This window comes from Pecten maximus, chromosome 8 (genome assembly GCF_902652985.1).
Source record: "Pecten maximus chromosome 8, xPecMax1.1, whole genome shotgun sequence".
Lineage (NCBI taxonomy): Eukaryota > Metazoa > Mollusca > Bivalvia > Pectinida > Pectinidae > Pecten > Pecten maximus.
Window position 1 is genome coordinate 43,405,556 of NC_047022.1, and position 16,140 is coordinate 43,421,695.

The 16,140-nt window shown below is 35.1% G+C and overlaps 1 protein-coding gene across 1 annotated transcript in view; it reads left to right on the forward strand.

The window, feature by feature from the left end:
- The window catches only part of LOC117333592 (pre-mRNA-processing-splicing factor 8-like), a 33,013-nt gene that overhangs the window by 3,570 nt on the left and 13,303 nt on the right, over nucleotides 1–16,140 (forward strand). The window contains 19 exon segments of the mRNA XM_033892950.1: nucleotides 5,098–5,266; nucleotides 5,659–5,823; nucleotides 6,383–6,598; nucleotides 8,448–8,660; nucleotides 9,199–9,324; nucleotides 10,229–10,334; nucleotides 10,699–10,886; nucleotides 11,363–11,482; nucleotides 11,790–11,979; nucleotides 12,617–12,736; nucleotides 13,116–13,151; nucleotides 13,153–13,251; nucleotides 13,493–13,510; nucleotides 13,512–13,703; nucleotides 14,345–14,461; nucleotides 14,672–14,788; nucleotides 14,980–15,233; nucleotides 15,599–15,725; nucleotides 15,890–16,082. Of these exon segments, the coding sequence (XP_033748841.1) occupies nucleotides 5,098–5,266; nucleotides 5,659–5,823; nucleotides 6,383–6,598; nucleotides 8,448–8,660; nucleotides 9,199–9,324; nucleotides 10,229–10,334; nucleotides 10,699–10,886; nucleotides 11,363–11,482; nucleotides 11,790–11,979; nucleotides 12,617–12,736; nucleotides 13,116–13,151; nucleotides 13,153–13,251; nucleotides 13,493–13,510; nucleotides 13,512–13,703; nucleotides 14,345–14,461; nucleotides 14,672–14,788; nucleotides 14,980–15,233; nucleotides 15,599–15,725; nucleotides 15,890–16,082 (2,766 nt within the window).

Below are 16,140 nucleotides of genomic sequence, written 5' to 3' on the forward strand. Positions count from 1 at the left end.
TCACACGAAGCATCAAAGTGTGATGATTGTCGCTAGAAATTAATATCTATCATTATGAATTAAAGGCAAGTTGCTTACAAAGTTTAAATCTGTTTGTTGACCCACTGAAATAAGCGTTTGTTTATTTAGGACGAAACTGTTTACGATAAGTTGTTCAAGCCTGGCCAGAGCACAAAATCACAATATCTACGGCGATTATAGTCCGAATTTTCTGACGATCTTGCTATATACTATATGCAGACTTTAATCAGCTTTAAGGCGATATCAACACCAGAACCCTTCGGATTACTGCGAAAACTGATCGAAGTCCCTGTGTTTCAAATCTATGAATCGGTAGACCTACGTGATGGCGTGATGGAATTCGATCGTTTATTTTTTAAAACTAAGAAAATTGGCACATATCTGTCGTGGTGGTCATTTGTGCTGTACCTTCCCCGACAGAGAAAATATACAGAATCTGGATTTTTGTGATAAGGTTTACTGCAGTAGCTACTCGCATTCGTAATATATATGAAAATGCTAAATTATTATTGAACCTGCTTGTCTTATTTATTTATATATTATTCAGCTCACGATTCAACCTTTTCAAATGTTTTCATGTAATATATATATATACATTTGTATGCACCAAGCTGTGAAATGTTTGTATTACATAGAATATTTAAACAATACAAAGTAATTGTAGATTAACAAAATGTATACCAATTGCATTTTAACGTATTAGCAGAGACCTATATACTACTGGTATTAGTACAACTTTTTGCTGTTTTCATGTAATATAACTTTTTGTTGTTTCCATGTAAAATGATAAATACATGTATATCTATTGGCAATCGATATACAATCCATATAATATAAGACTTTCTCAAATATCAATATTCCTCATAACTTTCAAAATAAATCTATATTTGCTTTTGAAATTTCATTAAAAATGTTTGATTTTCATGTCACGAACAAATCCTTTAAAATGATCATCAATCTCCTTATTGGTCTCCAGAAAGTGTGAAAATAAATGAAACTTTTTTGTCAATAATTCTATTCATTATGAATTCATGTATAACCATTTAGGTTTTTTCCAATGTTGACCTTTAAAACTATATACTATATACAAGCAACAATCTGTGGGATGTCAAATATGGAAGGCTATAGCTGTTTCAGGATAAATTGCCAAAAATGCTTATAAGTACTGTTTCTTATCACTGATCACATATATTGGGTTTTTGACTATTATGTGTTATTGCTACTTAAGTGTGAATTTTTTCGGCTAAAGTGATAATGTATTTCTTTGTACTTATGTGCAACAGACATAGCGAGAGTTTAATTCTCCTACATATAATATTGACTCCTACAAAAAGAAGTTGAGTGATCATGATTGGTTGACTACGAGAGGCATTTTATCAAATCTCATATTTACCATACTGATTGCTCATGATCATATTTCATCCGGCCTAGTAAACTCTAGAAAAAACATCTTAATTTATGAAAGTAGCTAACTCCTTTAATGTACGTGTAAAAATTAAGTATATATATATATCGTACAAAACATCAAACTTCTAATATGGTAGATATGAAACATACATTTAGGCTGACTGCCTGATAATATAATACAATTTGTACAGAGTTTACAATCCTTTGACATTCAGCTCATAATATACACCATTATAATTTGATCTGTCGTCGTGCATCGGTCTTCTTCTTAAGACCAAGATATCGCAGAATGGTGCACAAAAGGTTCTTAAGCTGTTTTATCAAAATTGTTAATTTCATGGCCCCCTATGTGTCGCATTCTCCCTGGGGAGAGGATACATTTTACTATAGTTTATATAGGAAAGTCATCACACATATTTTAGCATAATTTGTTTCATTTTCATTGGAAATTGGTTAGCACGTGGTTAGGGCAAACTTTTCTCAATGATATATTGTCGGAGAATGTCAAGGCCAACGACTTGTTATGGGTTCGAATGTCAAAAATAAAAATCTTATATTGATTATTTTTTTCATTTCATATGAAAGAACATAGTCCACTGAAACAGAATGTGCATATTTTATTGTCATCAGATAAAAATATGGCAGAAAGATATGGCACTTGGAAAAGAATCATAAAGCTATTTTCTCCAGCCAAAATTAAAAAATAATCCAAAATTGCAGAATAAAGGTTTCTGCTCTTTTATCTATAATATACACATGAAGGCTTGATGTTTGGCGCATCGATAACATATGGTTGGCTACAAATGTTATACTTGTATTTGACCTTGACCTTCATTCAAGGTCATGGGGGTCAAATGATCAAGAAAATTCAAAGTTCTTTCAAAATTATTAATTTGGGTCACATTTTAAAGAATCAGCCCTTTTAAAGGTGTGTGCAATGTATCAAGGTCAAATAATCAAAATGACACAGATATGGCACTTTTAAAAAGAAATTCCTACCAAAAAGAAAAAAATGACCCAAAACTGCACATACACACGAAGGCTGGATATTTGGCAAACAGATACATGTAGCATGTGTGACTGGCTACAAATATTGAGTTTATCTCTCTGACCTTGACCTTCATTCACATTTTAAAGAACCAGCTCTTATGAAGGTGTGTGCGAAGTTTCAAGGGCAAATTATTAAAAATGATGCAGACATGCCCTTTAAAGAATGTTTTCTTGCCAAAATAAAAAATTATCCATAAATTGCAATTCAATTGTTGGCTCAAAAGGGGTCAATTTGGCTCAATTGACAGAAATAACTTCTTCTCTGAAACTAAGCAATCGATATAGCTCATACTTGACTGGTAGCATCCTTTTGGGTAGGGATTCAAAATTGTAAAAATGGTGGGGTTGACCCCCGGGGGTCAGGGTCAAAAGGGGTCAATTGGTTTCTCTGAAACTAAGTTATGGATATAACTCACATTGGTGTGGTAGCAATCCCTATGGGGTTGTACCCAAAGTCAATTTCATTTCATGGATTAATTGCACAATTTGGTATAAAATCTACATTCGTATGGTAGCATGGTTATGGGGTGGGTATTCAAAATTAAACGAATGTTGGGGTTAACCTCCCGGGGGCTGAAGGATGGGACCAAAATAGGTCAATTTCGCTAAATTGACATTTTTAGAATAACAATAAACCAATGTACATGTACCCATATAAAATGCTTATGATATATTAACAAATAAACTGAAGCATCATTCTTGTTTCATATCTCATAAAACCAGGTGAGCGATACAGGCCCTCTGGGCCTCTTGTTTTATCTGTAAAACCATTCAGATCCCAACTCCATAATCTTGCTGGACACCAAGAGATGAACACAATCCTGATGTAAAAATAGGCCCAGGGTTCTTTCCCCACCCCAAGGGCCTTATACAATCATATTGAATTGATATCAAATATGAAAGTTTTCTTCAATATTTTGCATGTAAAACGCTGTATATTTATATACAGTACCTATAGCTACTAGGCTATTATCTACATCTTGGTGGTAAATTAAAAAGCAACAAATCGCAAATCACAGTTTATTATTAATATTGCCATTTGATCTATTAAAATAGATGGAATTGATATCTAATTTTGAAATAATTGTCCTTAAAAATGAGGTCTTTGTTGAAAAAAAAGTGTAATAACTTTTAAAAGCCGTCAATCTAATTTTGATATTATTCTAAGATCAAAATAGAAAGGAATAAACAATTTTGTTTACAAGATATTGAAAGACATTGCACACTTTCAACAAAAAAAGTAGCAGACACTCCCTGTATTTTCAATACATATTGTGTATTGTTATAACTGATCAAAATGCATATCATATTGTTTCGACATTTCTAATACCCAGGCCTATAAAATATAAGTTTGTTTTAAACACATAAATGCAAATTTTGAACTACTTAAGTATAAAAGATGGTTTAAAGTATGAATGTTAATGACATGTACCTAAGTAGAAATTGATTTGAAAAAAAAATTAAATGTTTGACTTTTTAAGTAAAGGTTTGATTGAAATAAGAAATGTTTAACTACTTTTAGAAGTAGGTTTGCAACTTTTAAGATGGTTAAAACCATTATGTACATCGGAACAGTCTAAACCATTACATTCATCAGGACTGTGAAAACCATTATGTCCGGTTGGTTTGACACACTTAAGTGGAAATGTTTAGTCATGTTGATATCAGTTTAATCTGTATTCTTGCTTTATTTCAAATATCTCCTTTTACATCAGACTAACGCCTCCTACAGTACTTTCAGTACTTTGATTTTTTAATATTACTTATTGTGTTGTGTTTAAATATGCTGAAAGGAGCATTTGGATGCTATCACATAAAGTTCATTACAGCTTTGAATTTCTCTCCCTTTCGACCTTGTCTAGCATCATGAAGTTTAAAATTTATCCTTTGGCTACAGAAAATGGCCTGTACGTAATATTTTCTTATTGTTGGTATCTTCTGGAGAAGTGCCCTTCATTTTTTACCTCCTGATGATCACATAATTTACAGTCTTTCTTGAATAAATACTGTCAGCAGTATCTACCAGTATGGACTGCAAGAGGAAATTTTCTACAGTGACATGATGAAAGTTTAGAGCTGAGGTCATCATTTCTTTGTCTGGTTCTACTTCCAGGAGGTTTATAATACCCCTTCCTTTACAGTAATGTAGCAATCGCTAAATGTCCATGTGTGTGTGGAGACTGTCTATTTATATAGCACAAAATATATGTGTAAGATAGCTGATGACCCCCTTAACAGATGGAGTTCATATTCACCCAATACAAAGATAAATTGAGTTCTATACTACATTTGACTTAGAACTGATAATCTCTCACAAGTTGTAAATGAAATTTCACCAAAACAGAGAGAAAAAAGGTTCTTCACAAATAGTTTAGAGTTCAAGCAATCTCAATTGAACCCTCAATTACTTAACTCACATTATCACATTATTAAATTTCAAACCTTGACTACATACAACCAGCTGGTGCCCCTGGTTTAAAATGGGCTGAATAGATTCTACGTTGGAGATGTTATTGTGAAATGCCAGTTTACATTCCTTGGACTACCCCTCTAGTGAGAGTACTACTCAGGAAATGACAGTGTTAACATTACTGATGTTTATATGTTCGGATGTTTCAGCTCGTAAGTGGCAACAACTGCAGTCCAAGCGCTACAGTGAAAAGAGGAAATTTGGATTCATTGATGCACAAAAGGAAGACACGCCAGCGGAAATTGTCCGAAAAATTATCCGAGACCATGGTGACATGACTAACAGAAAGTTCCGACATGACAAGAGAGTTTATCTTGGGTGGGTACACATTAAATAAACATGATGTACAATATGGTATCTTGGGTGGGCACAATGGACGGGCTGTACAATGTGGTGGAAATATTTAATGTAGATTTTTCGACCATGGTAAAATGATTTATTTTCCTGAACCACAAAGCAATTATGTAACAGGAAGTTCAGAGATCTATAGGTTTGTTTGTACCTTTCCAAAATTGAAATTAAATCAATTATTTTATCTTGATAAAAAAATTGAGATGTATTTTTTTTCCTCAAATCATAGAGTCATCTTCAGCTTAAATGATATACATTATTATTGTTTAGCAGTGTGAAACCATATTGGAGACTCCTCTGTCTTTTATGTAGAAAACTTGAATGCCATATTAATTTGATGCGTTTGATTCATTTAACAGAGCTCTGAAATACATGCCACATGCTGTCCTTAAACTGATGGAGAATATGCCCATGCCATGGGAACAGATTCGGGATGTCCATGTGTTGTTTCACATCACTGGTGCCATTACCTTTGTGAACGAGATACCCTGGGTCATTGAACCTGTGTATATAGCACAGTGGGGGTAAGTTTTACCTTTGTGAACGAGATAACCTGGGTCATTGAACCTGTGTATATAGCACAGTGGGTGTAAGTTTTACCTTTGTGAACGAGATACCCTGGGTCATTGAACCTGTGTATATAGCACAGTGGGTGTAAGTTTTACCTTTGTGAACGAGATACCCTGGGTCATTGAACCTGTGTATATAGCACAGTGGGGGTAAGTTTTACCATTGTGAACGAGATACCCTGCGTTATTGAACCTGTGTATATAGCACAGTGGGTGTAAGTTTTACCTTTGTGAACGAGATATAGGGTAGCCATCATCAGAACTGTCAACAACGCTCTCCAATAAATCGAACCATTGAATGAATCTCCGTGTTGGGCTCACTGTTTTTTATGCACTCTTGACCACGTAAGTCTCTTCTGTGAAAGTTTCTTAAACATAGTATCTTTAGCACACTAACCATTTATCTAATATTCAATTTAGAGGCAAAATCTGTCAAGGTTGGCGATACGTTAATTAAACAGAAATTTGTCAAATACTTTCATGTCTTTATTTAATTCTATTTATCAACAATTAGATCAATGTGGATCATGATGCGCCGAGAGAAGAGAGATCGTCGTCACTTCAAAAGAATGCGTTTCCCACCATTTGATGATGAAGAGCCGCCACTGGACTATGCAGACAACATCCTTGATGTAGAGCCCTTGGAAGCCATCCAGATGGAGCTGGACTCGGACGAAGATAAACCAGTTATGGAATGGTTCTACGACCACAAACCACTAACAGAATCAAAGTATGTAACAGCTGCCCATAAATTACATTGTAGAAAATCTGCACAAGTATATCAGTCACAGGAACAAATTATCTGTACAAATCAGTCACAGATTCTACACGGGGAACAAAATATCTGTACAAGTCAGTCACAGATTCTACACAGGGAACAAAATATCTGTACAAGTCAGACACAGATTCTACACAGGGGAACAAAATATCTGTACAAGTCAGTCACAGATTCTATATAGGGGAACAAAATATCTGTACAAGTCAGTCACAGATTCTATACAGGGAACAAAATATCTACATGTCAGTCACATATTCTACACAGGGGAACAAAATATTTGTACAAGTCAGTCACAGATTCTATACAGGGAACAAAATATCTGTACAAGTCAGTCACAGATTCTATATAGGGGAACAAAATATCTGTACAAGTCAGTCACAGATTCTATACAGGGAACAAAATATCTACATGTCAGTCACAGATTCTACACAGGGGAACAAAATATCTGTACAAGTCGGTCATAGATTCTACACAGGGGAACAAAATATCTGTACAAGTCAGTCACAGATTCTATACAGGGAACAAAATATCTACATGTCAGTCACAGATTCTACACAGGGGAACAACATATCTGTACATGTCAGACACAGATTCTATATAGGGGAACAAAATATCTGTACAAGTCAGTCACAGATTCTATACAGGGAACAACATATCTGTACATGTCAGACACAGATTCTATATAGGGGAACAAAATATCTGTACAAGTCAGTCACAGATTCTATACAGGGAACAAAATAGCTGTACAATTCAGTCACAGATTCTATATAGGGGAACAAAATATCTGTACAAGTCAGACACAGATTCTATATAGGGGAACAAAATATCTGTACAAGTCAGACACAGATTCTATACAGGGAACAAAATATCTACAAGTCAGTCATAGATTCTATATAGGGGAACAAAATATCTGTACAAGTCAGTCACTGATTCTATATAGGGGAACAAAATATCTGTACAAGTCAGACACAGATTCTATATAGGGAACAAAATATCTGTACAAGTCAGACACAGATTCTATATAGGGTAACAAAATATCTGTACAAGTCAGTCACATATTCTACACAGGGAAACAAAATATCTGTACATGTCAGTCACATATTCTACAAAGGAGAACAAAATATCTGTACAAGTCAGTCACATATTCTATATAGGGGGACAAAATATCTGTACAAGTCAGTCACAGATTCTATACAGGGAACAAAATATCTACAAGTCAGTCACAGATTCTATATAGGGGAACAAAATATCTGTACAAGTCAGTCACAGATTCTATATAGGGGAACAAAATATCTGTACAAGTCAGTCACATATTCTACACAGGGAAACAAAATATCTGTACATGTCAGTCACATATTCTACACAGGGGAACAAAATATCTGTACAAGTCAGTCACATATTCTATACAGGGTAACAAAATATCTACAAGTCAGACACAGATTCTATACAGGGGAACAAAATATCTGTACAAGTCGGTCATAGATTCTATACAGGGTAACAAAATATCTGTACAAGTCGGTCATAGATTCTACACAGGGTAACAAAATATCTGTTAGCGGATTCAACATGTAAGAATAGAATGTGTTGCTGTTAGTTTCAGACTCAAAATGAGTATCCCAAGTGGCTGTAAAGTCTAACAAATTTCAAATAATGTATGGCATCTCACAGACAGACAGAAAGTAGGAGTAAACCATGTCCCTGTGCAGATTGTGCTAATATAAAGGAAGATCCATGTGACTGAACCCATCCATATCTACAGTGATTCAGTATTATAGTGTGGTTTGTGATCTTACTGTTGTAGAAGTGTGAACGGCACTACCTACCGTCGCTGGGGACTTACCTTGCCTGTGATGTCAGTACTGTACCGTCTGGCCAATCAGCTTCTCACAGATCTAGTCGATGACAACTACTTCTACCTGTTTGATCTCAAGTCCTTCTTCACCGCCAAGGCACTTAACATGGCCATTCCTGGAGGACCCAAGTTTGAACCCCTCGTTAAGGACAAGGAACTACAGTAAGTTACTTTACTGTTAATAATTTTCAAAGCCTTTTAATTTTTAATTTTTTTTTTATTCTTTTAAGGATAGAATTAACTTCCGAAAAAGCAGATACATGTATCCTGAAAAAATAAACTGGAAATTTGGTTAATAAAATATTGAATGAATATTGAACTTACAACATGTCTTAATATATTTGTTTTTGTGAGAAAAATGTGAATAATTTGATACATTTTAATTGTTCATTCCTTCTTTACATTAAACACAAGCCTAGTATATAGATCTGCTGGGAGAGGTTGCTTGATGAGATCAGAAAAACAGGAAAAAGCATTTCAACCTGTAGGTTGTCTTTATTAGAAATATGTCAAAGTCATAAGGAAAGTGGGGGAGGGGTAAGAAATGAAATCCATTGATAAAATAAGGCAAATAGATATTAAATATCTTTCCATTACTTCTAAATTTCTTTCTGTGTAGTAAGATATTTATACCCTAAAATAACATTTTGTTATAACTGACCACTTCAAATTTTCAGAGATTTATTTCTTTTACTTGCAGGGATGAAGATTGGAACGAGTTCAATGACATCAATAAGATAATTATTCGACAGCCTATCAGGACAGAATACCGCATTGCTTTCCCATACCTGTACAACAGTATGCCATACAAAGTACATCTTTCATGGTAAGTTTTATCCGAAATAAATTCAAAATGATAATCTATAGTTTGAAAATGCAGATAAGGTGATAATAGATTTGTGAAGTAACAAATAATATACAATAACTGTCAATTTTTCTGCAGCAAAAAATTATTGGTTTATCTCACTCATGACAGAAGTTAAAAAATGACTGAACATGACATATGTCCCCAATGGTATCTTACTTTGAAGTTTAAAACAATGTATGTTATTTTGTACCTTATTTCATTTCAATATATAATTTGGAGGGGAAAAAAAACAGAAATCTGCCTTGTTTAAACTGATCCATATATGATACATATTGTAGGGAGGGAGATGTTTATCAGATCACACATACATTCACTTGTACAGCAGACAGGTGTGGTGCTTGTCTGTTGGTGATGTTGTGGTAGAGAAAATGACAAATGCGCATTCTGTGGTGGGAAGATCTGACCACAGGAGCTGAAAATGTCAGACATATAAGGTCCATCAAGGATTTACCTGTTTATAAGTCAGACATATAGAGGTTGTAAATGTCATTGATGGCAAGCAGAAAAATTCTACAGTCTTGGCTAGAGGAAAATTAAAAAATCTCTTAACTTTTATTTGATGTGTGTTTTAGTTTATTTTTATGCAGTAATTTTTTTTTAAATACACCTTTACTAATACAATAATTGTCCTTTATAATTGTAAAACTACTAGAGGTGGAGACAGGAAGTCACGTTTGTGACCCCAACCAACAACCCTCAGTTTATTGGTGGCCTGTACAAACACCTTGAACTCCTGTATTATCAGTGGCTTCACATGTACACATATCTGGAATAATACAGAACTGTTTATAGCTTAGGGAAAGAATTCATTCAGATAAAATTATTACTAATCCTAATGATTTATATCTGGTTTGTGTTTTAGGTACCACACCCCAAATGTTGTCTACATCAAGACTGAGGATCCTGATCTGCCAGCGTTCTACTTTGATCCTCTCATCAATCCCATTTCTCACAGACACACTGTAAAGGTCAGCCTCTTCTCTACATTCAGATTCCAGTAATAAACATGTTTTTTGAATGGTTAGAATCAATTTTACACAGATATATAATGTTTTTCTGCTGACTGGAGGTAAACTGACTTTAGATTTCACAACCTCTGGTGTCTTTCAGGCATAATATTTAAAAAACATATTGGTGTCTGAAACACCACAAAATTCATTTCCAAACATTTACATGATTTTATAGGAAACTTAGAAATAGGGAAGGTTAGTTTAAGGAACAACTGTAAATTAAATACTTCATGTATTTTGTTGAACTTAGAAATAGGGAAGGTTAGTTTAAGGAACAACTGTAAATTTAATACTTCATGATATTTTGTTGCTTTTTCCTCAGTCGGAGGTTCTTCCGGACGATGAGGAGGAATTTGAACTGCCAGACTATGTCCAGCCGTTCATGCAAGAGACCCCCCTATACTCTGATAACACAGCCAATGGCATTGCCCTGTTGTGGGCTCCTCGACCTTTCAACCTGAGGTCAGGTCGTACACGTCGTGCTATGGACATTCCTCTGGTCAAAGCTTGGTAAGTAACTCAGTATTGTTACCTGTTTGTAGGCAAGTTTAATATACTGTAAACGTGGCTATTTCCACGGGGTCAAACCTAGTGGCAGTAAAGGAGGTCAAGGTCAGGAGTCGAAGGATCTTTAGGTTATGAAGTGTATGGGGTTTACTGTCACCATAATGTATCCACATCATGATACAATTAGGGGCATTTATCTTTGGTACTGTATATTCAGATATAAGTTATTAATGGTTTTAAGAAACTTTAGATTCTTTTTAGGTCAATCGATTTTATGGATTTATTTGTGGAAAAATAAATTAATTCAAAATTATGACATATTTTGGTCTAAACTTTTTTTTTCATTCTTTGTATTTGACTCAATTTCAACAAAAAATGTAAGGGTATAAAGCATATGTTTACAGGTATTCTCAGCATATTATATTGCCACTTTTAGATTAGAAGAATTAACTTAATTTTTGCCGACAATTTTTGTTTAGGTACAGAGAACACTGTCCGTCAGGCATGCCTGTCAAGGTGCGAGTGTCGTATCAAAAACTTCTCAAGTACTTTGTCTTGAATGCCCTCAAACACAAGCCACCTAAGGCCCAGAAGAAGAGGTAAGTTTATATGTAAAAAGGAATTAGATTTGTTTTATGAAATATCTACAGTGAATATCTAGATCGATAAAAATTTAAATGACAGTATTTTGTTAAGTTTAAAGAAAGAATAAGAAAAATGTTTCAGGAGACTGGAGATTGGGACCCTTAAATCCAAGGTCGAAAATTGTTATTGACAGAAAAGATATTTTTCAAATTGCTTGATGTATGTGAAAATTTGGTTTTATGTGCAATATCAAAAACATTTTGAATATTTCTGTAGACTGTGAGCTATAAATCAATGAAATTTTCTTACTTGCTTAAACAGGTACCTGTTCCGGTCATTCAAGGCGACCAAGTTTTTCGAAACAACCCAGCTGGACTGGGTGGAGGTAGGATTACAAGTGTGTCGCCAAGGCTACAACATGTTGAACCTCCTCATCCATCGCAAGAACCTCAACTATCTTCATCTTGACTACAACTTCAACCTGAAACCTGTCAAGACCCTCACTACCAAGGTACCATCTGCAAAGAAAAACTCAATTGTTATTAAGCCTTGTGCTTTTATAAAGGGCCTCCTTATATAATTTGAAGGATTTTCACAATTTGCATATAAAGAGAAATATGACTATGATCCATTAGGAAGTTTACATACACCAGTATCCTGGAAATGTCACCACTTTACAATGTAATTATAACATGAGACATCTCTTAGTGCAGTTGGACCATATCGCACTAGAATTTACATTTGAATTTAACGACTCTGTTTTGTAATAGTTTCCTCAAATGATTTGAATTTTAGAGAAAAATAATTAGTATTGGCTGTGTGATGTGGGCAGGAAAGATTCCAACACTCTGGATAAGATTTATACTATCTGTATGTCCGTAGAGTCTTGTAGGTTGTGTAACTATAACAATGGCAGTGACACGTATCACAAACTGATGATGATATTGGTCAAATTCATTTTCTAAAACATCATATTGACATTATGCATTATATGGAAACCAACAACCAATTGAGATTGGCTGTAAGTTAAATGTCTTTATTGTCTTTGTACTTTTGGAACTCTGTCCTCATGTTTGTTCTTATAATGATATTTCAGTCGATGATAATTTATGCTTTAGATAACAAAAAACTTATATTTGAAAACATAGGAAAGGAAGAAGTCCCGATTTGGAAATGCTTTCCATCTGTGTCGTGAGATTCTGCGTCTGACCAAACTGATCGTGGACAGCCATGTGCAGTATCGCCTTGGAAACGTGGATGCCTTCCAGGTAACAAGACACAATGAAATTCTGTTTTGAAGAATATATGTTTTTGTTTAATAAAAACAAGTTCTTGTTTAAAAAGAACTCTAGTGTAACCATTTTATTAGATTAGAATGTTGTGTAATTGTTCATTTATGAAGGATAAAGAATTTTAAATCAATGATAGAAGGTTGTGTGATAACAAAATAAAAACATTAAGGAAAAAATGTGTTAAGAATCTAATAAGTATTTCTGTATTAATTTTGGAGGACAACAACACTGCAGTATTGTAGAATTGTTTAATTCTGCGGAATAAATAATTACTATGAAAACCATTAACATTGTCTGGAACACATTTCTCAGTATAAATTTGATGTTATATAGATTTGTGTGTTTATCATTACAGCTTTCAGATGGCCAGCAGTATGTGTTTGCCCACGTAGGGCCAGCTGACTGGTATGTACAGATACAAGTACAAACTGATGAGACAAATCCGGATGTGTAAGGACATCAAACATGTCGTCTACTACAGGTTTAACACAGTAAGTACCAGTGTCTTTAATTTAGAACAAGTAAATGATAAGTAGTTTATTGTACAGGAAAATAGTAGCCAGAGGAGATGTAAAAGTCAAAGGACTCTCATTCAACATTCCAGATATCTTGGATTCGGAAGAAGTGTGGAGACACTGGTCTTTAAAATCTCTTTCAGAATGTCTAAAGTACTAAACATTCTTTTGCTTATATCTAAATATGATAACTGACTTAATTTGTTCACTTCCCCAGGGACCAGTTGGTAAGGGTCCCTGGCTGTGGTATCTGGGCCCCAGGCTGGAGGGTGTGGCTGTTCTTCATGCGTGGCATCACACCCTTGTTGGAACGTTGGCTTGGCAACTTGCTGTCTCGTCAGTTTGAAGGACGACATTCCAAGGGAGTGGCCAAGACCGTCACCAAACAGAGAGTTGAAAGTCACTTTGATCTGGAACTCAGGGCAGCTGTAAGTATTTCAGTGGATTGGAGGATTTGGGAGCACTGAACTCTTGATGTACTCAGTTTTATAAGATATATAGATTTATCTGTAATTATCTGACAGCATATGTACTCTGGTGTTGTGATTATTATTAAGTATAGAATCAGTGGGCAAGATATATCAAAACATATTAAATATTTCTTCATTTTCTATCAAAACAATTCTTACTTGTTAAATTATTTAACGAAATATCCCCACAGGGAAATGGGGACAGCAGTTGATAAAGAACAAATACACAGGGATAATGTGTAGGTTTTGTCTGCTGTTATGATGCCTGATTTATAGTTAATTCAACATATTTTCTATGATTAACATGATTTTGACATCAAATTACAGTTTTGTCATTGTAAAGTTTGTATTATGACATTTTGTCATTGTAAAGTTTGTATTATGACATTTTGTCATTGTAAAGTTTGTATTATGACATTTTGTCATTGTAAAGTTTGTATTATGACATTTTGTCATTGTAGTGTTTTTATCATGACATTTTGTCTTTGTAAAGTTTGTATTATGACATTTTGTCATTGTAAAGTTTGTATTATGACATTTTGTCATTGTAAAGTTTGTATTATGACATTTGAAGTTTGAGTGTTTGTTGTGATATACAGGTGATGCACGACATCCTGGACATGATGCCCGAGGGGATCAAACAGAACAAAGCAAGGACTATCCTACAGCACCTGAGTGAGGCCTGGAGATGCTGGAAGGCTAACATCCCCTGGAAGGTAGGTCTCATCACAGGTTCATTCAGCTCAGGAAAAAGATACATTAGAACTGCTGTATTGTTACTCTATCCAGATTAAACATTCCTATGTCTGTCATGCCAGAATACATTTGTATCTACATTGTAATGTAAAGTTCCTTGGAAATAAATTTGCTCAACCAAGAGCATGTATTTGGATAAAAAGTACATTTACAGATAATTTCTTAAACAGGTGCCTGGCTTGCCAATCCCCATTGAGAACATGATTTTGCGGTATGTGAAGGCCAAGGCAGACTGGTGGACAAACACTGCCCATTACAACAGGGAACGAATCAGGAGAGGTGCCACAGTAAGTTCAGGGAATTAACAACTTTGAAGAAAAAAAATTGAAAATTTTATTACAACTTATCAAATAATGTTTTAACATGTTTTTAAATGAAATATAAAGGAAAAATAAGTAATTTTGTCACTACAATACAAATATTTTCTGCTAGATGCAACCATTTTTTACTGAGTGATAACTTGCCTTGTTTTTTCTAGGTGGACAAGACTGTGTGTAAGAAGAACCTGGGTCGCCTCACACGTCTGTACCTGAAGGCAGAACAGGAGAGGCAGCACAACTACCTGAAGGATGGTCCCTACATCACAGCTGAGGAAGCTGTCGCCATCTACACCACAACTGTCCACTGGCTCGAGAGTCGACGATTCTCTCCCATCCCATTCCCTCCTCTCTCTTACAAACACGACACCAAGCTTCTCATTCTGGCATTGGAGAGGCTGAAGGAAGCATACAGGTAATAATTTCCTATCTGCTAAACCACCTCATTGTCAAACATAACATAATGGTATGTCAAAGTATATATTGACAAGATGTGATATAAAAAAGGTTCAAGGAACTCCCACAAGAACCAACATGCAATAACGACCAGTATTGTTTCAGGACACAGACCTTTTGATATGAATACCCCTGAAGCTTCTAAGCAGTTGTTGTCTAAAGCTAAATTCTTGTCTGCTATTGTCTAAAGCTAAATTCTTGTCTGCTATTGTCTAAAGCTAAATTCTTGTCTGCTATTGTCTAAAGCTAAATTCTTGTCTGCTAAGAATGCTGTTATTGTGGCACAACTTACACAATGTATATTCACTGTTGTCTGAATTACAGTGTGAAGAGTCGACTAAACCAGTCACAGAGAGAAGAACTGGGACTTATAGAACAGGCGTACGACAATCCTCACGAGGCTCTGTCTCGTATCAAACGTCACCTGCTCACACAGAGAGCCTTTAAGGAGGTGAGTACCATTATACAGTGTATAAAGATAACACTATCCCACATGTTATTGTGGAAGGGAAGGCACATTACATTTTCAATTTTACTTTGGTGACATTAACTGTTCTATGGATATGTTGTGTGTGTAGGTGTGGTGACATTAACTGTTCTATGTTGTGTGTGTAGGTGGGTATTGAGTTTATGGACCTATACAGCCATCTGATCCCCGTGTATGATGTTGAGCCCCTGGAGAAGATTACAGATGCCTACCTAGACCAGTATCTGTGGTACGAGGCTGACAAACGACGCCTGTTCCCACCCTGGATAAAACCTGCGGACTCCGAGCCGCCTCCTCTCCTTACTTACAAGTGGTGTCAGGGTGAGTTTTATAATCATGTGTATGTAGATAGGATATCTTTATACTGTGAAGGTGTAAG